We start from the raw sequence: 26,169 nt of genomic DNA, 5'->3' as shown, positions 1-26,169 counted from the left end.
CATAATTGAGCTATGCTGAATATGATTTAATATATTTAATTGAAAAAATTGACCAATGTTTTATTGACATTACTGCTCTAGGCATGATTGGACTGAATAATGTTAGAACAGACCTGACAGCCTCTTTCCCAATCTTGACCATAATTGCTACATTGCATGGGAAAGAAAGCTAAAAGTTCCATGTTTTATTAATGTAATGAAAAACAAACACAAACGTTTAAAAAGTGGATTCACCAATTATGTATGGAGCGGATGTAATATAGTTTATTAGATTGGACTTTCATAGATCAATAAACATCTTTATCCAGTGGTAACTATTATATATATAAATACATTGCAGATATTTCCCTCCAAGAACTCTTGGCTTGATTAGTTAAACAGATTAAGGTTAGCAAGTTAGTCAGAATGAATTACTACTTCAAGGCCAACATCCAAACAGGTACCAACTGTTCAGGGATGTTAAGCTGTTTCTCTGCACAGATGATCTCCAGATCAGCTTTTGCTATGATCTTTCTCAGTATCTCAATTTCCCGGATTACACTGCTGTCCGTTTGGTCCAGAATGCATCCCTGTCGACCAATATTATCTTTAATGATAATAACACCATCATCCTTCAAGCCGCATTTGCATCTGATTAGGAATTCCACCAGATCCTTATCAGTTAAATGTCCTGTATTGGGAGAAAGGTTGTGCTTAAAACCTGACGGTTTTTATTTATTTTTGCAATATTTACTGTTTTCCTCCATCTTGCTTGACCTGTACCTTATATTATCCCCCTCACAGGAAGTCAAAAAAGGCTCATCCCTGATCACTACAAATACTATTCGATAATACATCACCTTAAAGTGCACAAAGGCGGCAAGAGTGACACTGTTTTTCCCTCCAAGTTAAGAGTAGTTGGACTTCCTTAGTGTTTTCCAAATTGGTATGGCTAGGCTTGATGACCATAATGCTTTTAAATAATTCAAATTTATAAAACAAATCTTCTTTGATTTATTATTCATTCTGTATCCTGTTATATGCTCTATCCAATTTTTAATTACTTAATTGTTCAATGTTAAACAAATTTCTGCAAAGAAATATGTATCTTACACAAGACAGTTCACAAACCATAAATAGATGGGAAATCTAGTGATCATTTTGAACTGGTAGGGAAATGTAGTAGCAGCTCACCTGTCACCCATTGAATCCAGATAACATCATATTTTTTGATGGGGGGTGTGAAGTCCTGTAAGGCAACGCAGAAATAATCCTTCACTTTTGTCACATCTTTTCCTATGTAGGAAAGAGCTTCAAATAAAAAGTTATCCATCATGTCCACCACGTCAACACAGGAGAAAACTGGCAGCAAGACATATCTAGTGACTCTGCCAATTCCACAGCCACAATCCAAGGCATATTTGGTATCAGCTTTTCCTGGACCCTATAAAAGGTAAAGATTCATGATTATTTATATTGCCGATTCTTATTAGATAGGCGTATATTCACAAATACTTCCATTAAAACATTTTTAGTGTTGCAGTCAAGTCAGAGAAAATGATCCAACTCTGAGAACACTAATTGCATTGTGAAAGAAGTTACAAAAATTGAAAATTAAGTTCAGAAGGAAAGTCATGCCAAACATTCATTATTGTGGAGTGCAATGTAATAGAACTGATGATGTGCAATTACATTTTATAAGAGTGAACTAAAGTTTGTTTCCAGGGCTCCTAGGCATAAAGTGTATGATTTGCAGTTGCGCTAGTTTGTGTGGGAAGAAGGTACACTTCAAATGTTACAAAAACACCTCTTGCTAATGTTTAATGCCAACCCATATATACTTTCAGTCATAAGCCACAATTAATTTTTATGGTGTAATATAATTAAATCCATTTACTGGTGAAAATTGCACAAAAGAGAAACAATTAAATGGTCAATGTAATTAGACAGTGGGAAAGCATATTCCCTACACATCTGAATGGCTATGAACAAATGCTAAAGTGAAATCTTAAAGGCTTAACATATGCAAGAAAAAAAAGGTACCTTCGATCACATGTCTGCATGTGATTCCACCGTCTTCGGCCTGCTGTTATGATAATATTTACTAAATTTATTAATTTCCCAAAATCTTCAATTGACTCATGAGGTGAGATTTCAACTCACTTGAAATCTATCTACTCAGAGAGAATTAAAATTAGGTTCTATGCTCTTTTTTTAGTTGGTTATAAAAACATTATTTAATTTGAAAAATAAGACCAAAGTAAACGGCAAAGTAAGCCACTAACTCTATGTTGATGATGAAGGCTGCTTCACGTGATTTTAGAAGTACAAAGATTGTCAATTAACCAGATGACTCTTTTGGCCTTAAGAGTGATGATCCAGCAGGGCAATGTTCACTATTATTCCCCGGGAAAAGTGCAGCAGGTTTCCATTAGGTGGAAGGCAGGAGCATATTAATTTTTGAATTTGAAATTACATAGCTAGTGCCATTATTAAATAAGACAACAAAGAACAGGATATTTTTAAATAATGGAAAATGACGTGTCTTAAAATGTGATAACAATGTATTGTTACAGTTTGGAATGGTTGAAATTTTGAGTCGAAGCTGTCATTTAAAGAAGCCACACCCAGCCGCTTTCTCTTTGAAACATTGATTTGATCTGCTGTTCACTTGCAGTAGTTGGATATTGTTTAATGCTTATTTTAAACTTTTCTTTTGACTTTATGCTGTCATTCTGTTTTACATCTTGGTCATTAACTTCATTGGTTATAAATATGATAGCCTTACAATTAGAATCCCTACAGTGTGGAAACATGCTTTTTGGCCCAACAAGTTCACACCAACTCTCCGAAGAGCAACCTACCCAATCTCATTCCCCATTACTCTACATTTACCCCTGACTAATGCATCTAACCTACACATCCCTTAACATCATGGGCAATTTAGCATGGGCAATTCACCTAACCTGCACATCTTTGAATTGTGGAAGGAAACCGGAGCACCCAGAGGAAACCCACGCAGACACGGGGTGAATGTGCAAACTCCATATAGATAGTTGCCCAAAGCTGGAATCAAATCCAGGTCCCTGGTGTTGTGAGGCAGCAATGCTAACCACTGAGCCACTGTGCCGTCCCTAGTTTTATCAGAAGTCAAGAAGGCAGGAGAGAGAGTATGTTTTATTCTTTTCACTTCTGTTGGGAGGGGTGGGGTTCAAAGCCAGTGGTGCATGAAATGGAGGAGATGTGCTGGAGGGCATTGTCAACCACATGGGAAGGGAAGTTGTGATCGTGGAAGAAGGAGGCCATCTGGGACTTTCTGAGGTGGAATTGGTCATCCTGGGAACAGATGCAGTGGAGGGAGAAGAATTGGGAATAAGGGATGTTATTTTTACAGGAGGGAAACCCAATATAATAAAGACAGAACCCCTCTGGTCCTCACCTTCCAGCCCACCAACCTCCGCATACATCACATCATCCTCCGCCACTTCCGCCACCGCCAAACGGACCCCACCACTAGATATACATTTCCCTCCCCATCCCTCTCAGCTCGTTGGAAAGATCATTCCCTCTGTGACTCCCTCATTAGGTCCACACACCCCACCAGCCCACACGCCACTCCCAGCACCTTTCCCTGCCACTGCAGCAAGTGCAAAACCTGCATCCACACCACTCCCCTCAGCTCCATCCAAAGCCCCAAGGGATCCTTCTACATCCATCAGAAATTTACCAATTTACCAAATTTACATTTACCAATGTCAGTTACTGCATCTGTTGCACCCGGTGTGGTCTCCTCTACATCAGGGAGACAGGACGCCTTCTTGCAGATCATTTCATAGAACATCTCTGGGACACCCACACCCACCAACACCGCTGCCCCATGGCTGATCACTTCAACTCCCCCTCCTACTCCATCAAGAATATGCAGGTCCTGGGCCTCTTTCACTGCCAAGCTGTTACTACCCAACACCGGGAGGAAGAATGCCTCATATTCCACCTTGGGCCCCTGCAACCACACGGGATAAATGTGGATTTCAACAGCTTCCTCATTTCCCCTCCTCCCACATTATCCCGGTTCCAAGCCTCCAACCTGGTACCAGCCTCCATACCTGTCCATCAGTCCCCCTTCTGACCTATCATCTTCTCCCTCACCTTCATCCACCTATCGCTTTCCCAGCTACCTTCTCCTAGACCCCACCCCCTGCCCATTTATCTCTCAGCCCCGAACCACAAGCCTCATTCCTGATGAAGGGCTTATGCCCGAAATGTTGATTCTTCTGCTCCTCGGATGCTGCCTGACCTGCTGTGTTTTTCCAGCAACACACTCTTGACTCTGATCTCCAGCATTTGCAATCCTCACTTCCTCCTTGATGGTGGTGGGAAGTTATTCAGCATGGGAGCATTACAGTTAAGGCTGATTTTGCCTTCACCTAACAGGTAGCCATACATAGAAATGGGTTTGATAGCAGCAATGAGGAATGAAAACCCTGACTGATTTTGGATCTCCAAAAACTAATTAGTCCAGATTAAGATTGAACCTGGGACATGTGGCATGATTTTAAACCTCTGTGACCTATAATTCATCTTTGGCATATCTCATACGTTTGGTTTTAGTCTTGGTATTACTAAGTATTTATTTGAGTGTCTGTGAACACTTCAGTTTAACAATGCTCTTTGGTACTAATTATTTACCATTTCTGTTAACTATCTGTAGCTTTTGGACTTACTCCTACAAGCTTCCTTAGAAACACACTGGAGGCCTCCACATCTATGCTGTTGAGTTCCAAAAAGTCTCCCATCATACCCTCCTCTGTTGCTGGAACCTCTTCATAGAACCGTCTTGCTCTGGAGTAGAACTGCATTTCGCCATTAATCACTTCACTTGTCAAAGCGAACAGCTTCACTGAAAGAAAATACAAAAATATAAATGATGTTTATAAGAAACTAACAATGCTGTTTACCAAGTTTGTCATTTAATATGCTCATGTTCTCTCATTCATTGATTCATATGTCAGCCTCAATCATAGCATCACTAAAAGAACAATTTTTAACATGTCAAAATGCTTGTCCAAATGATTTGCTATTACATTTTACAAGAGACGTTGCCAGACAAAAGCTTGAGTTACTGCTATATTTTTGAGGATGGTGCATTAAATTTTCACCATCCTGAAGTTGCTATGCCTGGTAATATATGTCAAGCATTTTAAAAAGTGAAAGATTATTCTAAACTACTCATCACATGTTATCAATAAAACAGACTGTTTGGCTTGCAGAAAATGTGATAATATTATATTTCTCAGTGAAAATGGCTGGGGAGGTTGGTTATTAGTTAAATGAGTTAGAGTTTTAGACAAGCAGATATATGATGTATTTTCAAATAATTGAAAGCATTACTGTCCCCTTAGTTTGAATCAAGGCTGAATGCTGGGTGTTTAATAGTTAAGGACCAAAGACATTCAAAGTTTAGTACTTGGCAAGTTGTTTGGCAGTGATTTATCATCCCGCACCTCCATCTCCACATGTCTGTTTTTGTAAGGACGGTGTTTTCCTGAGCTCGTTTTCGAGCTTTTGTTTTTTTCTCTATGTGTGAGCAGGCAGAATCTGCCATCAAAGGAGAATGAGACCATCAATCCATGATGCAACACCATGTGAAGTCATCCAGCTGGAGTTAGCCAAGGATGTTGCTGTTCCGAAGCAGATTTTTTTCACAATATGAAACAAATAAAAACTCAGCTTTTTATACATATGTTATAATGTGATGTCTTGCTTCTCAATCATTTCAGGCAGAATAGAAAGGCTTTAAGTTGACCCAAAGAGCGAGAGGCCACATGATGTTGATATTGATTCTGATGTACCGAAAGCTGGTTGAATGCAGGCACAATATATCAATGCTCCAATAAACTCTGTTAGGATGTGGGTTGCACCCATAATTTTGCACAAGGCAATCAAGTTGCTATTCTTGACTATGTTGTCAGGATAAAGGCACTAAATGGAGAACAGATGTTCTTTTGCATCTTGTAAAAACTAACTCCAAGCAGAATTTGCAGAGGTCTTGGAAACAACCCCTGTCTACCTTCTCCTTCAGTGAATGGTTCATTGCTTGACCCAGAAAGACAAAAACACGGATTTAACGTGTATAAAATGGAGGGTGAGAATAATGAAACAAACAGACACAATTGTTAACATTGTTGCTGCCTGGACCTTATTTCAAACAATTATAAATTGTAAGTCTAGTAAAATTTTTTTTACACTGCTAATATTTTGCAGATTTCAGAAATGATTTTGAAGTAAAAGTTTTTTGTATCAGCAATGCTTTTTTCAAATGCTTCAGAAGTGTTATTATTACAATAATGGGGGGACACAAATTCTGTCACTATACTGGAATGTATAAACTTGAAAGTCTGTTTCCTAAATACAGCCTACTAAAACTCCTTTACAAATATTCTCATTCATTGCCAAAATTCCATGAAGGAAGCTCAAAGCCCCTGGTCACATTTAATGGGCACTCTATAATTTGGATGTTTCCACAATCTTTGGAATAGTTCATTTTGCTTCTCCCAGGTTTTCAAACTAGAATTTGCAGGAAATAAGAGTTTTGTAGAAGGGATTATGAGGATCATAGATTTATGTATCATTGTAATTAGCTTTATATAAAGTTACATAAAGCCTACAGCAAGGAAACAGGCCGTTTAATCTAGTCATCAATGCAAATGTTTATGCTCCATATGCGTCTCCTTGTTCTGAATCATCTAACTCTATCTGCTTATCCTTCTATTCCTTTCCCTCTAATTACTTACTTAGTTTCCCTTTGAATTCAAAAACAGTAATCGTCATGGTAGGGATTTCACATTCTTGCTAATCTTTAGGCAAAGAGGTTTCTCCTGAACTCGCTATTGGACTGACTGGTGACTACTTATCTTGCTGACACCTAATTTTTGATCTTCTTCTTTATGTAAATGCAGTGGGTTAATTTTTTTCAAAACTTAGCTGTGTCAATTTTGGAGAGTTTCATGGAGAGGTTCTCTTCGTGAGCCCTGATGAGTGACCTCATTCAAATTTGAAGTGGTTCCCTTATTAAGTACACACAATACAACCATGACATTGCTCTCATGCTATCTTGCATTTAGCAGCAAAGCTATGGGTGCCGTGACATTCTGATGTTCCTGCACCAGTGCTATATTTAAACCTCTACTGCTCACCTATCCAAACACTTAGAGTCATAGAGATGTACAGCACGGAAACAGACTCATTAGTCCAACTCGTCCATGCCGACCAGATATCCCAACCTAATCTAGTCTCATTTGCCAGCACTTGACCAATATCCCTCTAAACTCTTCCTATTCATATGCCCATTCAAATGCCTTTAAAATGTTGCAATTGTACCAGCCTCCACCACTTCCTCTGCCTGCTCATTCCATACATGCACCACCCATTGCATGAAAAAGTTTACCTTTAGTCTTTTTTATATCCTTCCTCTCTCACCCTAAACCTATGCCCTCTAGTTCTGGATTCCCCCACCACAGGGAAAAGACTTTGTCTATTTATCCTATCCATGACCCGCCCCCCCAAGATTTTATAAACCTATATGAGGTCACCCTTCAGCCTCCGGTGCTCCAAGGAAAATAGTCCCAGCCTATTTAGCCTCTCCCTATTGCACTTCAAGCAAAGAATTCACTTTCACAGTTTGAATGTGTGAAGAATTCCAAAGTTGATTGCTGACAGAGGAAAATTGGCATCTGGTTCTCAGACAGGGACACAGAGGTCCTGTTGGTTAAGGTGGTGGGGAGGACAGCTGTTAACTTTTCCCTGGACTGACAGATACTATCACAGCACCAGATCCCGATCACAAATTGAGAGTTGATGTGGTGTCCATGGTCAGAGAAATGCCCAGCAGTACAAGAAGAATGCAAGTTCAAGGGTAAGATCAAGGTTAAGTGCCACCAAATTCTCTTGGTTAAGTCATACTCACTATAATTCTGCATTGCTCTCATCTCCCGCTAAGGCTCAAGATCTACTACTGTCACTATTGCATATAGCATCTCCACTCAACACCTCTAATTCACTCATATCTGGCAAACTGTTAACTCTTCCTGCCCTCTATGCTTCCTACTCGCCGACTTGATACGCCTTGCCATCTTTTCTGCACTTGCATCAACATTAACACTTGTGGCAGCCTCTTTCACCTGACTCAAACTCTTTCTTTGTCTTATTGCAGGCGAAAATGGCCCATAATCGCTCTGAAAGGGCCTTGATCAGTGGTAGGGCGGCTGACATTTGTCTCATCACTTATTATGAGGAGAAGATCCTTGAGGTCACGGGAGGGAATGGAGGCCACACATGCAATGATGTCAAGATCTCCTTGTCAGTACAGCCAAGTACATGAATTGTGATATGCTGAGGTACGTCCTCATTAACACCACTGTGAAGGTATTCCAAACATGCTCAAGCTTCTAAAACGTCTACCCTACTCATTCCCTCTTCTGTGTTCTGCAGGCACAAGCAGTAACCACATAACATTCTCCCAGAAGACAGCAGCCCCTCCAGACACCTGACCTTTTTCCACTTTTGAGGAAGAAGCCTCACATCCCTCAGAGGAAGCACCATCAATGTTGCCTCCTATACCCACTATTAACTCAGATGATACCTCAGTCATTATTTTTACTCGATTTAACTCGTGAGCACATTCTACTGAGCACATCTCTGCAGCTGGCCAAGGGAGATATTTGCCAGTTTTATGGCACTCAGAGGACAGCCACATGTACCTCCTCAGATCCAGCCATGAGAGGAAAAGACCATTCAAACTTCACCCAAAATACACAACCAAACACAGGCACAGCAGGGATGTTTGTCAGAGACACTCAGGAAACTGGATCAAATAGTGGAAGAGTCCACTAACTCAATTGGTATCATGTTGGTTCAGTCATGTATGCATCTGGATGTCTCTGAGGATGGGGCAGAGGCTGTAATGAGAGCCAGGTCGAGCTGAATGCTCACTGGTTGCCAGAAATATACTCAGATCTGCACTTCACCACTCTAGCCATTGATGCTCAGCACCAACAGCAAGGCAACAGGGATACAAAGGACATTAACCTTACAGCTAGTAACTCTTCCTCTGAAGGAGAGAGAATGGTGTTAGCAGGCAACTATTTAGAGGAGCAACCACAGATAAAAGTTTAGAGTTTGAACCTGGGCTTGCAGAAGCATGTGACCATCAGAAAAGATAAATAAAGGTTATTTCTACTAATCAATGAATTATCAGTAAGATGATGTAAATGAAAGATTGGCCCAATAAACATAAAGAGGTATATTGGTGAAAATAAATTTGTTAAGAGAGTTATTCAATAAAAACAGAAGTAGGGATTGAAGCTGGTTTGAGTATGGCATTGAGAGAGTGAGAAAAATTCTTTAAGAGGAAAATATTAAAGATCCCTTACATAAAGAATTAAATGTAGTGTAAAGCTTCACATCATTTTGATGAATTGGAATGACACTAGAAATCACATATCAAATTCCAAGTCCTGGGTAACTTTTTAAAACCTCATCAGCCGAGTGATTGACAGATGCAGAAGTTTAGACTCATCCATGTCAGTGCAGGCATGCAGCTGGAGTTTAATGGTAAAATGACACCATGTATTCAGACAGAGCTCTGGTGATCTTCCTATTGTTAGGACAATGACACAGTTGTCTGGACCGAAGTGCTCTTTCTAAATAAAATGTGATAATTAATATTTTAAAAAGTCAGTACCTTGGAAAATAATTTTTTTTGAGACTGGTTGCATAATGATTCTACATGACCTTCTATTACAGTTCAAATTCGAAAAAAAACCCTGTGAGACACATCATCCTTTCACCCCAACCATCCATTCACTTCCTGTCATACACATTCTCCATTTTATTCCTACCATTCTGATCATTGCTTCTCTTGTTCGAAATGTGCCAACTTACAAACTTTCATCATCTTCCTTTTCTCTACAGACTGTATTGCGCCCAACATTTAACCCTCCATCTCTTATTTTAATAAAACTTTGCAAATCCTTATCTTAATTTAGGCTTTTTCCTAAAACCTACAGATTCTTAACCCAAGCTAGCGGGCTGCTACTATTTCTTGTTACACCTGATCTTCTCTTCTCTTTTTCAAACTTGGTGAGCTATGTAATTGAATCTTTGTTCCTTATCTCAGTTTGTTAAAATGTTAACAAATGTTGTAAGGTGATGGAAAATGTTTTAGTTCAGCAGAGACTGCTATGAATATTTACAGAAACTGCAATCTGTTCCTTTCCCCATATATATTTCTATAACATATTGCATATGCACAGATAATAATTGAAAAAGTGCAGTTAGTGCGCTGTGGTGAAGGTAACAAGTTAAATAATAAACATTTTAATCACCAAGCATCGAATTTGCTCAGTGTTTTAATGTTCAACAATACCTCATGCTTTAACAACAGTGCAATGTGACATTTTGATAAATGATGCATTCCATTGCATATTTGGATCCTCCATGTTATTTTCTTTTATGGCAGCCTGAATTTGTTCTGTCATATTGAAAGTGATTTGAATTAAAATATACAATTAATTATTATAAAAACAATGCAGTAAATGCATCATGTAACATAACAAGGTAAACAGGTTGAGTATTTAGTTTTCACAGTAAAAACAAACTGCACAATCCATTATACAAAATATCTGATAAATTATCCATCAGCATTTTAATCCCATACAATCAGCAATAATAGAAAATGACCTATCAATATAATGCTGATTCATGCTGTATCATTGGACTGCAGTTCATTCTTATGGATTAATATTATGCGTTACTTGTTGTGATTGCACCTGTGGTTGACCAATCCTAATTTGGTCAAACTGGTAGAAGTACTTAACATAAATAACAGTACAGTAATGCAGTCAATAATTGATTGAGGGGTTCAGATGAAGTTGCTATACATTTTGTCCTGTGTTATGCTGTTGGTAGCACTATTGCTGCTGAGATACTAGGTTCAAGTCCCACTCCAGCACTTAAATATCAATGTTGACACTGCAATGTAACACTGAGGGTGTGCTGCACTATTGCAGATGCAATCTTTTGGATGAAATGTTAAACCAAGACTCCATTTGCTTGTTTTAATGATTGTAAAAGATCACATTGTATTATTTTCAAGAATGGAGGATTTATCCTCAGTCTCATGTCAATATTTATTTTTCAACCAATGTCACAAAATACATTATCTGTCCAGTATCAAATTATTTGGGGTGTGCAAATTAGTTGCCTCATTTCTTGCATTGCAAGTGTGTCTATTTGCACTTTGGAAGTGCTTTCTTAGTGATAACTGTTTTAAGATGTTCAATGATTGTGAAAGGCATTTTTATTTATTTGTTGTTTGTTTACTCAAGTGTGACAGAATAATCAGTGAGAAATCCCAACCATGTCCAATGTACAGTTAACCTTCACACACAAAACATTCTGCTTCCAGGTTTCTCCCTCCTTCTCTTACTTTTTTATGGAGACATGGCCAGCTAAATGATTTATGAAGAGAGTCAGGCTTTTCATTAGATTTACAACATACAATATTTCAATGGCACACAGCCCAAGAGGTACTCCATTTCCAGCCCTTTGGTGCACTGTGGCTGAAAGGACCCAGTGAGTGACCTTTTCTTTCTGTGTCTCTGCTGCATGTGCTCCAAACTTTAGTGTGTCTCTCAACATGTAATCCCAGACCTTAGAATGTGCCAGTCTGCATTTTTTTGTCAAGGACAACTCCATCAATGGAAGACCAGCAAGTTTGGGGCAGACCAAACAGCATCTTTCATTGAGTTGATGGTTCTTCAGACACATAGATTTTCTTGGTTTGCATCCTTGGGGACAACCATAGAACACAAACTCCCGCATCACAGATCTGAAAATGTAATGAAGCACCCCAGAATGAAAGATGTTGTACAGGGAGTGTTATATCTATTGTATTCTTTTGCAATTTCTAGTTTGAAATGTTTTTGCTATTGGGATGTCTACCTGACACAGGATATGTTGGATAAGTATTCAGGTCATTTCAATTGTGTCAAGTGGAATATGCTGAATGGAAACTTGTTAAATTTTCTTATAAATATTGTTGTATTCAAGTTGCAATTATTGTAATGTACTTTTTATTAATGTTATTAAACAATGTACATTATTGAAATTAAGCTCCTATTAATCAGAAGAAAAAGTAAACTGCTCTAATACTGTTGCTTATTTGCTTCATATAAACCCCGTGCGAGTTTTACCGTATTTAATCAGATGATGACCAACAATATAAAGCCAAGTAGTTTTTCAGAGTTGGCGATAATTTGCCTTAAAATGCCCGATATCTTCAGCAATTTAGAAAACAATCCAAATCGAAGCATTACTCTAAATGCATTGAATTTTATTAGACGGGGTGGTTGTGATTCAGGATATTGGCCAATATTTATCATTCAATCAAAACCACAAAACTCCTTATCGGTGTTCAGTATCTCATTGCTGTCTATAGGAGTTTACTGTGCGCAAAATTGCCCAGTTTCCTGCATTAAGCTAATATACGTTTACACTTCACAAAAGTATTTCATTAGCTGCAAAGTATTTTGAGCTGGCCAGTGATCGTGAAAGGTATCACAACGATACAAATCTTTAATCATTCGGCTAAATTTGCTGAAACGCTGCGGTACAATCGGCTGGTCTTTGAGTCAATGATCGAATGTAAAACTTGTTCTTAATACTCTTAAATAATCTGAAATATATGTAGTCCCCTTTTAATAAATATTGCGTTTTACAATCACATTGAGTTCCATCTTATGTTTACTGCGATATTTTCACTCACTCTGCTGCTCCTATGTCGGTCTGGAAGCCGTCACTTCAACTCACCCAAAGGCAACTGCTCCAAGAGAAAGAGGTAACTCGAAAAGAAGTCACTCCTAATGGTTTTATGGAGGAAGAAAGACATGCTGTGGCGGCACATATCATCGTCAGTTCTGTCCCACCGCGACTTAAAAGCGTAGTGGGCTTTTTTCCATTCCACTTTTTCTTCCATTATATTTCAGCGTTTGGAAGATCGCTGAGTTTTCTCTATTTCTCCGGGTAACTTTCGGCCATTCGGATCACACGGTGTAACTTTCCGGTATCTTTGCTCCTAACAACTTGGCGCTGGCCCTTGGACTGATCAGGCTCCGTTGCCCCGGGCAGGTGCTGAAGACGCGTCTCCGTATGAACTCCAACCTTACTGTCCAACCAGCTCTGCCTACATTGATCTCATATAAGCACATTCTGGAAATCCTAAATCCTGGTGTAAAACAAAACGTTTAGATAGCAAAATTTTGCCGAATGTCAGTTTTTACTGAGGTTTGTCCAAAGTTCAAACACTTCCTGAGATTACGCTGGAAAATTGTGGCTCTGTGACATGACAGGGAACGCAAGTGCCCAGTCAGTGATTTGTGTTATGCATGCCAGTGACGCATTGTGAAAGGAGATGGGACTTCTCTGCGACGGGAGAAATTCACTTTCCCTTCGAACAGCGAAGGAATTAGCATTTTAAAAAAAACATGAACTAGGTCGTTCAGTGAGTTTGAGAGGAAATGCATTAGAAAATTTCACAGAGGAAATGTAGATTAGAGAAATGTGAAGAGACACAAATTCGTAAAGCAAATCGACAAAAAACATGGCAGATGGGATTATAAAGGATGTTCAACCCACGCATTTTGACCATTTAAACTAACAACTCTCTCATCATCATATTCAGTTCGATAGATTATTCAAAACTTTTTTCATTCTTTTGAACAAAGAAATCGTGTGTTTGATAAAAGGTGTGCGACGGCTGTGGCTAAATGAATCGTGGAGACTGCTACATATGAACACCTTGCATGTAAAAAAACCTTGCATTTTATAGTACCTTTCATGACTACATGATGTCCCAAAGCACTTTACAGTCAATTAAATATATATGCAGTCACTGCTGTCAAATAGAACATATGGAAGTCATTTTGCACATCACATGCCCTCACAAACAGCAAATTGATGATCAAATGATCTATTTTGGTGAAATTGATTAAGGGAGATATAGTGTCCAGGACACCAGTGGTCATTTCCTTGATCATTTCAGAAAATAAAATAGTGCCATGGGACAGTTTGCATCTTACTGAGAGGACAGGCAGGGACTTTGGTTTAATGTCTCATCCTAAAGTACCAATAAGTACAGAATGCTCTGTGATGCGCTGGAATGCCCGCTTTAAATTTTGTGCTTGAGTCCTGGAATGGGACTTTAACACACAGCCTTTCGGATTTTATTAAAATGTTCCAAGGCACTTCCTAAAAGTGCATTCAAATAAATAGTCACTGAGCCAAAGTAAGGTCTATTAAGAATTATGGTTAAAGGTTAATCAAAAAAGATGTTTTAAAAAGGATGTTAAGAGAAGTGAGATAGAAGGAAGAGTAGAGATTTAAGGGATTGAATTCCAGAGTTTAGGGCCTTGAATTTCCAAGAAATGCTAACTAACAGGAGAACATAAATATTGGAGTTGAGCAAGAGAGCAGAGTTGGAAGGAAAAAGAATCCTAGATGACTATGGTACGGGTGTATATTGCAGAAGTAAAAATTGAAGAGGCCCTATCGGGATTTGAACATGAGGAAAATAATTTAAAATTTGAGGTAAGGGGCAACCAGGAATTCATACAAGCTAGTGATGGATGAGTACAGGACATGACAGAGACAACAAAATTTGGTCGAGTTCAAGTTTTTGGAGACCACTGGAATAGTTGTACCTCGAGTTGACAAAAGACATGGGTGTGGGCTTGGGGAGCGATGTCAGTCACGACATTTAATATTTCCTTCTATAGGTGGGCATTCTTTTCTCTCTTTGGATTTGAACGTCTTGTTATGTTTCGTGCATATGCAAGTTATTTTTGTTGCTGCGGACTCCTTTGATCGCGTCACATTGACCTGGAATTATAGTTGTTGGCCGATTGGGGGTGCTGTAGATGGAGTGAACGCTGTTGCAGGCCTAGCTCCGCCCTCCGGCGCAGGCCCCACCCCCCCCCCTGCCGTACCGCTGTGGATTGTGGGGTGGCTGCACTTGTCCCTGGTAACCCGGGGAGATGGTGTGAGGGCGGCTCTAGTGCTGGTAAAGTAAGCAAACAAAGAAACTGCTTTTGCAGACCGAGCTGGAGCGGCCGATAAAGATGCAACCGGAGGATGCTCGCTATCTAAAGAGGTGGGTGCTGCAGCAGGGGCAGGGTGTTGCTGTTTGCTTTGTAGGAAGGACCGGGATGGGCCCAGGAACCTGCAGTGGCTGCGGTTGCATTTTGTGACCCCTCGCGGCACCTACATCATTCTACAGTTAAAACCCACTTCCCCAGCTCCTATCTCGGCTGTGGGTTTGGCAAACATGGATAATTGTGCAGAGGATGCAAAGTGCACAATCCTGTCTCCCTTGATGATGCTGACACCGCCATGGGGATCATTTCAAGGTGGCTCCCATATAGATTGTATTATTGTATTCTGGATGAGTCAGCCTGGATCATGAATGCTGTTTTCCTCTTTTATAATAGAGGGCATTATTCGCAGCTAAACTGAGTCTTCCTTTGTTGATACGGGGTCAAAGGATTTCTTTCTCTACCACGCCCTCGGTTGACGAGGTCACTCACGTCAACTCTGGTTGCGCTGCTTGGGACACTCAGCAGATGAGCTCGTTGAATCGGGCTGTTTATCAGCTGGTAGTTGACAAATTTTTAGATGTCTATAATTCTGTACTGACAGGTGATGTCTTGTGAATTTACACTAAATTTGGCGTTATTTGTTGAGGGGGAGAGGAAGATAATGGAGAACTACGTATTTTGAATTGCTCCAGGTTAGGGAGTACTTTCTCTATAAGATACTCTTTGTTTGAGTGGATTAAAAACATCCAACCTATTATGCTGATGAAATCTAAAACAAATTTTTAAAATGCATATGTTCGAACAACAATGGATAAATAAGAGATTAAGCATAACATACAATTCAACATGAGTAACAGCAAATGATTGGTTCACCTTTTGTCAGGCAAAATAGGATCAAATATTCTAACGCTTGTGACAAATATGTTAGAAATAGGTATTATCTATTTAGCCTTCAAGCCAGTTCTCTTATTCAGTAATACCATGGTTGTAACCTAACACAATTTCGTGACTTTTTCCCCTTATCCTGAATGCCTTTGGTGAGCTAATACATCACATTTCCAAATTAGCAATTTATCTAGCATTAGTTGCCATGTATAGCAAATTTCTATGACCCTTTGCAAAATGACACATTTCCTAATTTTGCTTCTGAAAAGTTTGACTTATTTGGACTAATCCTTAAGTTTTAGACTTCCTAACTAATGGAAAGAAGTTCTCCAAATTGCGTCTTATCTGTTCCCTTAATATCTTGATTATTGTAATCAATATACTCCTTCTAAAATCCAAGCAACCCATTCTTCGTTTGTGTAACAAAAACAAAAATTCATGGTGAAACTCAGCAGGTCTGGCAGCAGCTGTGGAGAGAAATCAGAGTAAATATTTCAAGTCCAGTGATCCTAGATCATCAGTATCTGTAGGTTTTATTTTACTAGTTTGTGTATTCTTTCTGTGTTTCTTTCCTGTTGACACTGATATTGTTCTGAGAAATCTGTGGTATGCTCCTTAATGTCCAATACATTCATCCTGAGTTGTAGAATGGCTGAAATTGGGATAGGGATGGTGATGAAAATAAGTAACCGTATTGGCATCGGTTGCTTCAGTCTTTGACTTTTGTCAAGGAGAGCGATGGAATGGAATGTGAAAGTACAGAGTTTGTGGTAAAGACAATGAATTTAGATTTTCCAAATTCTAATTTGAGGATATTTCAGTTTATCCAGCACTGGTTGTTGGAAAAGCAGTCTGACAATTTATAGACAATGGAAGGGTTGAGAGTGAGATGGTTGTAGTTAAAGGTGGCATCAGACTAAAATGAATAGAAGAGGCATCAGGATAGATGATTGAAAGTTTTGTCAAAGTAGATTTTGAAAAATCATTACAAAATGTTTAGTGTTTCATTTTGTCCAAGCATCGAAATAGTCAAAATTGTCCTGGGACTCCACGTGCTATTTTTGTAATTTGTTTACATTCTCTGAACTGCAAACCAAAGTTCTACAAATTCGGTCCTCTAAGTGTATGTGTGCCTCAGTCAGAAATCAGGTTCTGAAATGAATCCTCCATTAAACTAAACTTCACGTTGTTTTGAACAAATTACGATGTTGGCTCACCAAACTAATTGATTACACACTGTACAAGAAAATCTAGTGAAGACCTAGACATAATTAAAAAGAATTACTGGTGTTTATGCATCACTCTCTATCTGGAATTTTGTGAACAAGTTTTTTTGTGGAACTCTAGTGTTTTGGTTAATCCCATCCTTGGAATTTAACGTCTTAGACAACTAGTGTGTGTATCTGGAGCAGGTGGAAGCTAGCATTAGGAAGCGTGGACATCTGGTTTGGTCAGTTTGTGTAAATATGTATTTTAAGGTAGAAAGGTCTTATTCAGTTCCATTAGTTTAAAAAAAACTAATCCACTATCTTTTGTCTCTTCACCTCTTTAAATTTAGTTATGTAATGGTCACTGAACTTTGAACATAATAACTTGTATGTGAAGTAGTTTATAATGTTGTGATGTGATAAAGTGCTATATAAATCTAATGTATGTTAACATGATGTAACAGTTTTAATGAGCGAGCACTTATTTCAGACTCAGTGGTGACACAATAAACCAAGTTAAAAGATTCTGGGATGAGGACTTCAGAAATGTGAGTGCATAACCTTGGTTGACCCTTTGGTGCAGATATGAGGAAATATTACATTGTCAAAACTGTCATCTTTCAATTAGATTTTAGATTAAGCTCCTTCTGGCCTGTTGAGTTGTGGAACTTGCTCCAAAATTATTTCTCTCCCTTCACCTGTAAAAGTTCAGGTATTCATTTAAGCATTATCTAACTTCTTCTTTAATATTGCTGAAAAGAGAGACATGTTGGCAAAGCTTTTTGTCTTGCAGTCATCAGAACGAATGCATGAATGCCAAATTTCAGTCTATCTGAACAGTTTTACGCTGCAAGAGAAAAGAATACTGATTGATTGGCATACGATCTGAGATTGACTGAGGTGTTGTCATTGAGAATGTTATGGGGAACTATAGGTTCCCGAAAGATCAGGGTGATTTAAAAAAGTGCACAAGTACATGTTGTTTGCAGAGAACTGGTTGCTCCTTGTTTCTTGCTTCTTGGAAGTATAAGTGAGCTTACATTACAAGATTCCTGAAGAAGGGCTCATGCCTGAAATGTCGATTCTCCTGCTCCTTGGATGCTGCCTGACCTGCGCTTTTCCAGCAACACATTTTCAGCTACATTACAAGTTTGACTACATATCAAAATTAATTGCTGGGGTACCTAATAATGCGCTCAAGATTTTTCAACAAGTGCTGTCAATCATGAAATCACATCGAACAGACATCCTCGTTTTGGATTTTGCAATTCGGACCTAATCAATGCAGTCTGTACTCTGCCTATAATAAGCAGTTGAAGGAATACCGTGTTAATCACTGATCTGTGCAGTCTATGTAACTGCTCATGCACCAGCATTAACATTCGTATGTGGTTGTGTAGCATAGTGAATATCCTTTTTGGATGTTGGATGAAAATACCACTCACATAGCCATTATAGTCTTCCTTTCCATGTCTTGGAATTTGTTCACTGTCTACCTACCAACCTGTAATGAAACAATTGGTATGTTTTAAGATGCGATAAGCGTGCAAATTGTTGTTGCTGATTATGCCTGATAGCTTTCAGGATTGTCACATATTTACTTAAAATGAGTGTTCATTTCAATTAGCAATTATAATGTAGTTCATTCTGCAGACTAAGCATTACTTCATTACTCTCGCCAGGTTTCTAATGGATTTTAATTGTATGAATTCTATACATAATGTTCTATTCCTTGCAGTTTTAGAGGTTCAGATCTATTACAAAGCAAAGTCTAATTTCTCCTGTTCTCTTTAGTTGTACTAGTGCTGGACAGATGTTCAAGGTATTTGCCATTTGCAAAGTGAGACTCTTTAAGCTAATTTTCAACTTGTCAAAATCAGTTACTTGAACTTTCAACATTGAGACATAGTTCTCAGAAATCAAATGAAAGACTCCTTTGGGAATAAATAAGAAGCTAAAATGTGAGGTACAGGAAGGCTGCAACAGATCACAAAGGGACAGGTGTAACAGATAGAAAATAAATGGATAATTGAGTGGAATGTACTGGTCCTGACCTTGATGCATGAAATATATTTTCTTCAGTGCTTCTTGTAACAGACAGACCAATGTGGCATTGATGTATAGCATGTTGTTCAATTAGTGGGGCAAACCTGACATTGCCCATTACGTTATCTTTAACAGAGATCCTAAACTCTGGTTGTGAGGAGAACATGGTCACCTAGAGGGTTTTGAATAAGACAGTGTGAGAAGTGTGTGAAAAATGGTCTGGTCACTGAAGGAGTTAGCATCGCAGTTGTTTTTAGTACAATATTAACGCTTGCATTCTGTAAGTGGGTGACCATGGTTCAATGGTTTTGTTGCTTGGCTAGTAATCCAGTGACTCAGTGAATGTTCTGGGGATCCAGCTTTGAAACCTACATGGCAAATGGTGGAATTTGAATCCAATAAAGAATAGTTTGGAATTAAAAGACTAAGACCATTGTCGATTACTGCAAAAACCCATCTACTTCACTAGTATCATTTAGGGAAGGAAATGGCTGTACCTACCTTGTTTGGCCTACACGTGACTCCAGATCCACACCCATCCAGACATTTAGCAACCCTCTGAAATGGCCGAGCAAGCTAATCAATTATATGAACCGTGAGAAAGGAAAGAAATGAATGAAACTGGATGAACCACATGGCATCAACTAGGATACCAGAAATGCTAACTGTAAACATGCTGGACAAATGTGATGCTACAAAACAGGCTTTGCTTGCGTGCCAAGCATCATAAGTAGCAAGTGATAGACAGCTAAATAATTTCACAACTAGCGAATCATATCTAAGCTCTGATTCACATTGTTGTGAATAGTTCACTTAAACAATGCATCGGAGGATGGGGAAGCTTTGGAAAGGGTTCAGAGGAGATTTACTAGGATGTTACCTGGTATGGAGGGAGGTCAATCATCTCAGCTCCAGCCCATCATTACAGGACTTCATCATGGGTGTGTCCTATGCTGAGTCATCTTCAGCTGCTTCATCAATGGTCTTCCTTCCATCATAAGGTCGACAATGGGGATGTTTTCTAATGATTGTACAACGCTCAGCATCTGTGACTTCTCAGATACTGAAGTAGCCTATGCACAAATGCAGTTAGACCTGGACCATATCAAGATTTGGGCCAACAAGTGGCAAGTGACATTTGTGGCAAGCAAGTGCATCTCCACAAAAGAATCTAATAATCTTGCCAATCACTGACGCCTTCACTATCAACATTGTCGGCATTACTGTTAACCAGGAACCGAACTGGACTAACTATTTAAATATTGTGACTAGGAATCCTTCAGCAAGTGACTCTCCAAAGCTTTTCTACCATTTACGCGTGTTATGGACTAGGCTAGACCACTCAAACATTCTTAAGCAGGCAGCCCAAACCATAACTTCGCAATTTGTTTCAGTAAGTATACAGTGAAAATTACACGCAGTAAGTTAACGAGGTTGAATGCCAGGTTTTAAAACAGACAAAAATGTATTCACAAAATTACACTTTGAAACACAAAGAACAGAATTAAGAACCCCTGCAGAACTCCGTCTAATCAAACTAGACTTAATTATGCTGTTCCGAATATATACAACAGTCCCAATAGCAAACCCTCTTAAAACACAGTTTTTTTGATATAGATATTTTTATTAGAAATTTAACATTTTTACAAGTTTACAAAAATAAACAAAACTCTCAAATACAAACATTGATGTACAATTAAATCAAATATACAATAGTCAAAATTTAACAAAAGAAAAAATACTGAAAAAGAAAAAAAAACAAAACTCAACTGTCTACTAATCTAACCTACAACTAACCAGAGTGTATATTTAAGTCTCTTACATACTCGGAATGTGTTAACATCAAATGTAATAAAACCCGTATTCGTGCGGGATTCCTCTCCCAAGGGGCCCTGGACCAGCCAGGTTTGTCGTCTCTATTAAATAAAAGCCCTTGTTAGGATAGCTGAAATATCTGTATTTATGTAATTCAAGAAGGGCTGCCATATTTTATAAAATAATTCGGTCTTTCGGTCTTTTGTAAGGAAGTCAAGGGGAATACATTCCATAATTAATCTGTGGCAATTTGAAAGTCCAGGGGGGCCCTCAGCCACCCAGTTCACCAAAATATTTTTCCTTGCACAGAAAGAGAGAATAGAAAATAGTCTCTTCCCGTACATGTCCAGGGAGGGAAAGTTCGAAAAGCCCAAAAGGAGAGATACAGGGTCCACTTTAACTTCCGTTCCTAGAATTTCTGTCAGGGTACTTGCTACTTTAGTCCAGTATCTACGGATCTTATGACAGGTCCATAGGCAATGTACAAGAGTGCCCATCTCTATTTTACATTTGGGGCACATTGGAGATGCTCCTGCCTTAAATTTTGCCAATTGAACCAGTGCTATATGGGCCCTATGGAGTATCTTCAGCTGGTTAGCCTGGGTTCTGTTACAGATAGTAATTCTTCTAGCGTTTTCCCAAATATCATTCCATGTTTCTATCGAGATTTCTAGTCCCAAATTCTGATCCCATGTTTTAAGCAGATTATCCATATCTTCTGATACTACTTCATGCAGTAAATGATAAATAGTACTGACGGAAGATACCCCCACTGGTCGTAGGACATTACATTCTCTATCTGATTTATAAAGACTATCTAATAACGTAGTCTTCTTCTGTATATAGTCTTGAATTTGGAAGTATCGAAAGAGGTCTCCATTAGGTAATCCGAATTTCTGACGCAGCTGTTCAAAGACATCAGGACCCCATCTTTAAATAGGTCCCCTAGACATGAGATACCCCTGGATCTCCAGAGTTTAAAAGTGGCATCTGTAAACCCCGGTTGGAATCCCCGTGCTCCCACTATCGGTGCATAGGGGGATGTTTTATGTGAATTACCCTCATTTTGCCGCATTATATTCCAAGCCTTAATTGTGTTTAGTATTATAGGGTTTTTACAGTGATCTGTAATGATTTTCCTCTTGTCTGAAAATAAAAGGTTAATAAGTGGGTATTTTACTTGAGAGGCCTCGATTTCCAACCAGATTGATTGTGGATCAGACAAGACCCAATCAGCTATGTAACCTAATAGGGAACTTAACTGATATTTCCTAAAAGCTGGGAAGTCCAATCCTCCCCTTGCCTGTGGAAGCTGTAGCTTCTTCAGCTTAATGAGGGGCCGCCTATGATTCCAGATAAAGGAACCCAGCCAGCCATATAATTGACGTAGAGCCATCCTCGGCAGCATCACCGGAAGCATTCTCATAGCATATAGGAGAGGGGGCAAGACATTCATTTTAATTAGTGCTATTCTACCCAACCAGGAAATTGGAAGGTCTCCCCATCGCTTGAGGTCCTGCCTTAATCCTTTCCAGTAAATGCACAAAGTTAGCCTTATACGACTGACCAAATACTGGGGTAATAAAAATGCCTAAATATAAGAAGCTCTCCAGGGACCAACGAAAGGGAAAAAGGGATCTGTCCACTAAGTGGGGTATCATAGCAAGGCCACCCATTGGCATAGCCTCCGATTTTGAAAAATTAATTTTATAATCTGAGAATGCGCTAAATGTATTAATAACTTGGATTAGGTAAGGTACGGACATCAGAGGATTACTGAGGAATAAGATCATAAGACATAGGAGTGGAAGTAAGGCCATTCGGCCCATCGAGTCCACTCCGCCATTCAATCATGGCTGATGGGCATTTCAACTCCACTTACCCCATTCTCCCCGTAGCCCTTAATTCCTCGAGACAACAAGAATCTACCAATCTCTGCCTTGAAGACATTTAACGTCCTGGCCTCCACTGCACTCTGCGGCAATGAATTCCACAGGCCCACCACTCTCTGGCTGAAGAAATGTCTCCGCATTTCTGTTCTGAATTGACCCCCTCTAATTTTAAGGCTGTGTCCACGGGTCCTAGTCTCCTCACCTAACGGAAACAATTTCCTAGCGTCCACCCTTTCCAAGCCATGTATTATCTTGTACGTCTCTATTAAGTCTCCCATTAATCTTCACAACTCCAATGAATACAATCCCAGGATACTCAGCTGTTGCTCATATGATAGACCAACCATTCCAGGGATCATCCGTGTGAATCTCCGCTGGACACGTTCCAGTGCCAGTATGTCCTCCCTGAGGTGTGAGGACCAAAACTGGACACAGTACTCCAAATGGGCCCTAACCAGAGCTTTATAAAGTCTCAGTAGCACAACAGTAGAAGAACATCATCTGCATACAGGGTAATTTTATGTTTACCTGTACCAATCCTCGGGGCTGTTATATTAGGATCAGCTCGTATAGCTTCTGCTAGTGGTTCAATTATTAGCGTAAATAACAATGGTGAGAGAGGACATCCCTGACGGCAGCCCCTACCCACACTGAAGCTATCCGAACCTAATCCATTGGTAACCACAACTGCTTTGGGATCACTATACAATATTGAGACCCATTTGGTAAACACCTGTCCCAACGCCAAACCTTTCCAATGTGTAAAACAAATATGACCATTCAACCCTATCAAATGCCTTTTCCGCGTCTAATGAAACTACTACTCCTGGTATCTTTCCCTGATGACAGGCTTGAATCATATTCAAAACCCTTCTAATATTATTGGATGATTTACGGCCCTTAATAAACCCCGTCTGATCTTCCTTTATAATATGTGGTAGTACCCTTTCTAGTCTCAATGCTAACGTTTTCGAAAGAATTTTAAAATCTCCATTTAGCAAGGATATTGGTCTGTATGACGTACAATCTTCTGGATCCTTTCCTTTTTTAAGGATAAGAGAGATATTTGCCTCTTTCAGCAAAGGCGGGAGACAGCCCTGACTATATGCATAGTTATACATGTCCATAAGTGGACCAGCCAATATTTCTGTAAATTCTTTATAGAATTCAGCTTGAAAACCATCTGGGCCCGGTGCCTTACCGCTCTGAAGTTGCCTAATTGCATCAAGTATTTCTTGGACTGTTAGAGGAGCATTTAGGACCGATACCTGTTCCGGAGTTAGGCCCGGAAAGGTCAAATTTTTAAAAAATGACTGCATCCTCCTAGTCCTATCTTCGCAATCCTGTGATTTATATAACTCAGAATAAAATTCTCTAAAGATTGCATTAATCTTTTTATGGTCATGAGTCAAAATACCCGTACTTTCCTTGATAGACGTAATAGTCTGAGGGGCCTTTTTTTTCTTTGCAAGAAATGCTAAGTATCTACCCGGTTTGTCACCATATTCATATAATCTTTGTTTTGCAAATAATATTTCCCTCTTAGCCGTTTGAGTAAGCGTAGTGTTTAGAGCTGTCCTAAGAGCCGTAATCCTTTGCAATTTAATAATAGGTCTATCAGTGTATGCTGTTTCAGCCGCTTTTAAGCGAGCTTCAAGCAGATGCTGTTGTTCTCCCTTCAATTTTTTCTGGGTCGCTGAGTAGGAGATGATCAAACCTCGCGTGTAAGCTTTGATGGTCTCCCACATCATTGATGGGTTGCTAGCCATACCTGAATTAATTTCTACAAAAGTTTTAAATTCTTGAGACGTACTTCACAAATTTACTATCTTTCATTAGGAAGGGGTCCATATGCCAATGCTGAGGGGATGTCCCATTGTTCCTCGCCTTAAGTTTCCATATATACAGCAGCATGGTCAGAAATTGCTATACTACCTGTTTTACAGGATGATATGGAATTTAAAAAAATTGAGGGGGCAAAAAACATATCAATTCTGGTATGACATTTATGTGGATTGGAGTAGAAAGAAAAATCTCTGCCCTGTGGATGAAGACATCTCCATACATCTACTAATCCTAATTCTTTGTTCAGATCCACCAATTGTCTAGATCTGGGAAATACTCCTGCAGTACTCTTGGGAATCCTTCTGTTTCCGGATCCATAATACAATTAAAGTCTCCTCCTATAATTGTATGACGGGCACCGAAAGCCATCAATTTTGAAAAGGCTTCCGTTATAAATTTAAAGGGGTGTGCCGGGGGGGCAGTACAAATTTAAAATCCCATATTCCTCTCCATTTATAAGGGCTTTAATCAAAATATATTGTCCAGATTCGTCTTTTATCTGATTTAGGATTTTGAAAGGGAAATTTTTCCGAGCAAGAATAACAACTCCCCTGCTTTTTGAGCTAAAAGAAGAAAAAAAGGCCTGATCAAATCCACCCTGTCGTAGTTTCAAGTGTTCTTTATCCAACAGGTGTGTCTCCTGTAGGACAGCTATATCAACTCTTTCTTTCTTAAGATTTGATAATATTTTCTTCCTTTTGACTGGCGAATTACTCCACTTGACATTCCAGGTGCACCACTTAACCGACTGATCAACCATAATGATCTGAGCAAATCCGAGACCCCTCTGGAGGGGAAACCCTATCCAGAACATCCCAAGCATAGAGCATATAAAATTGACAAAAATAAAGGCTCTCTAATACACTCACAACAGTATAATAAAAAACTATTTCTAAATAATAAAAAAAAAGTGGAGATTTAAGTGGAGATTTTCCCCCTTGTTCCCAGGGGTGTCACTTCCTTTCCAAAAGTCCATCATATCCTCTCCCAACCAATGCCCCACCCTTGACCCAGGCGCTCCTCAATAAAATGAGGAGAATTCAGATATAATACAAAGCTAGAGTTAACAGTGAGCACCCTACCCCCACCCATACCAACACCTGGATATATTTGGTAATGTTAATACCATATATAAACATATAACTATAAAATTACAACCTCAACAAATAATAATTAAATGTAATAATACAAAATAACAAGGGAGAAACAACCCCGCTCTGAAAGACAGAGGTAAAATAGAATAAGGTAACCACCTTCTCTCCCACCCCCCCCTCCCAAACATTAACCTCCCCTGGCTTATATATATAATACACGCACATATACATACCCACATATATACATAAAATA

The 26,169-nt window shown here is 39.2% G+C and overlaps 2 protein-coding genes across 5 annotated transcripts in view; one reads left to right on the top strand and one right to left on the bottom strand.

The window, feature by feature from the left end:
* Positions 1 to 253: 253 nt before the first annotated feature.
* ntmt2 (N-terminal Xaa-Pro-Lys N-methyltransferase) lies at positions 254 to 13,441 on the bottom strand. Of its 2 annotated transcripts, none has more exons than XM_072573971.1 (4): positions 12,850 to 13,441; positions 4,704 to 4,879; positions 1,174 to 1,423; positions 254 to 670 (listed from the first exon to the last, which is right to left on the bottom strand). In XM_072573971.1, exons 1-4 carry the CDS (start codon positions 13,013 to 13,015, stop codon positions 414 to 416), a joined length of 849 nt encoding a protein of 282 aa, XP_072430072.1. In that variant the 5' UTR covers positions 13,016 to 13,441; the 3' UTR covers positions 254 to 413. The 2 variants fall into 2 exon arrangements, with proteins under 2 accessions (XP_072430072.1, XP_072430073.1); XM_072573972.1 differs by having other exon boundaries at positions 12,806 to 12,944.
* A 1,570-nt stretch (positions 13,442 to 15,011) lies between these two features.
* kifap3a (kinesin-associated protein 3a) overlaps positions 15,012 to 26,169 on the top strand; it is a 212,305-nt gene continuing 201,147 nt past the window's right edge. For all 3 annotated transcript variants that reach the window (XM_072573970.1, XM_072573968.1, XM_072573969.1), the window contains exon 1: positions 15,012 to 15,187. In XM_072573970.1, the coding sequence (XP_072430071.1) occupies positions 15,156 to 15,187 (32 nt within the window). In that variant the 5' untranslated portion in view covers positions 15,012 to 15,155. The remainder of the gene's footprint in view (positions 15,188 to 26,169) is intronic.

Source organism: Chiloscyllium punctatum, chromosome 7 (genome assembly GCF_047496795.1).
Source record: "Chiloscyllium punctatum isolate Juve2018m chromosome 7, sChiPun1.3, whole genome shotgun sequence".
Classification (NCBI taxonomy): domain Eukaryota; kingdom Metazoa; phylum Chordata; class Chondrichthyes; order Orectolobiformes; family Hemiscylliidae; genus Chiloscyllium; species Chiloscyllium punctatum.
The sequence above is the reverse complement of the archived record's forward strand: the minus strand, read 5'-3'. Positions and strand labels throughout refer to the sequence as shown.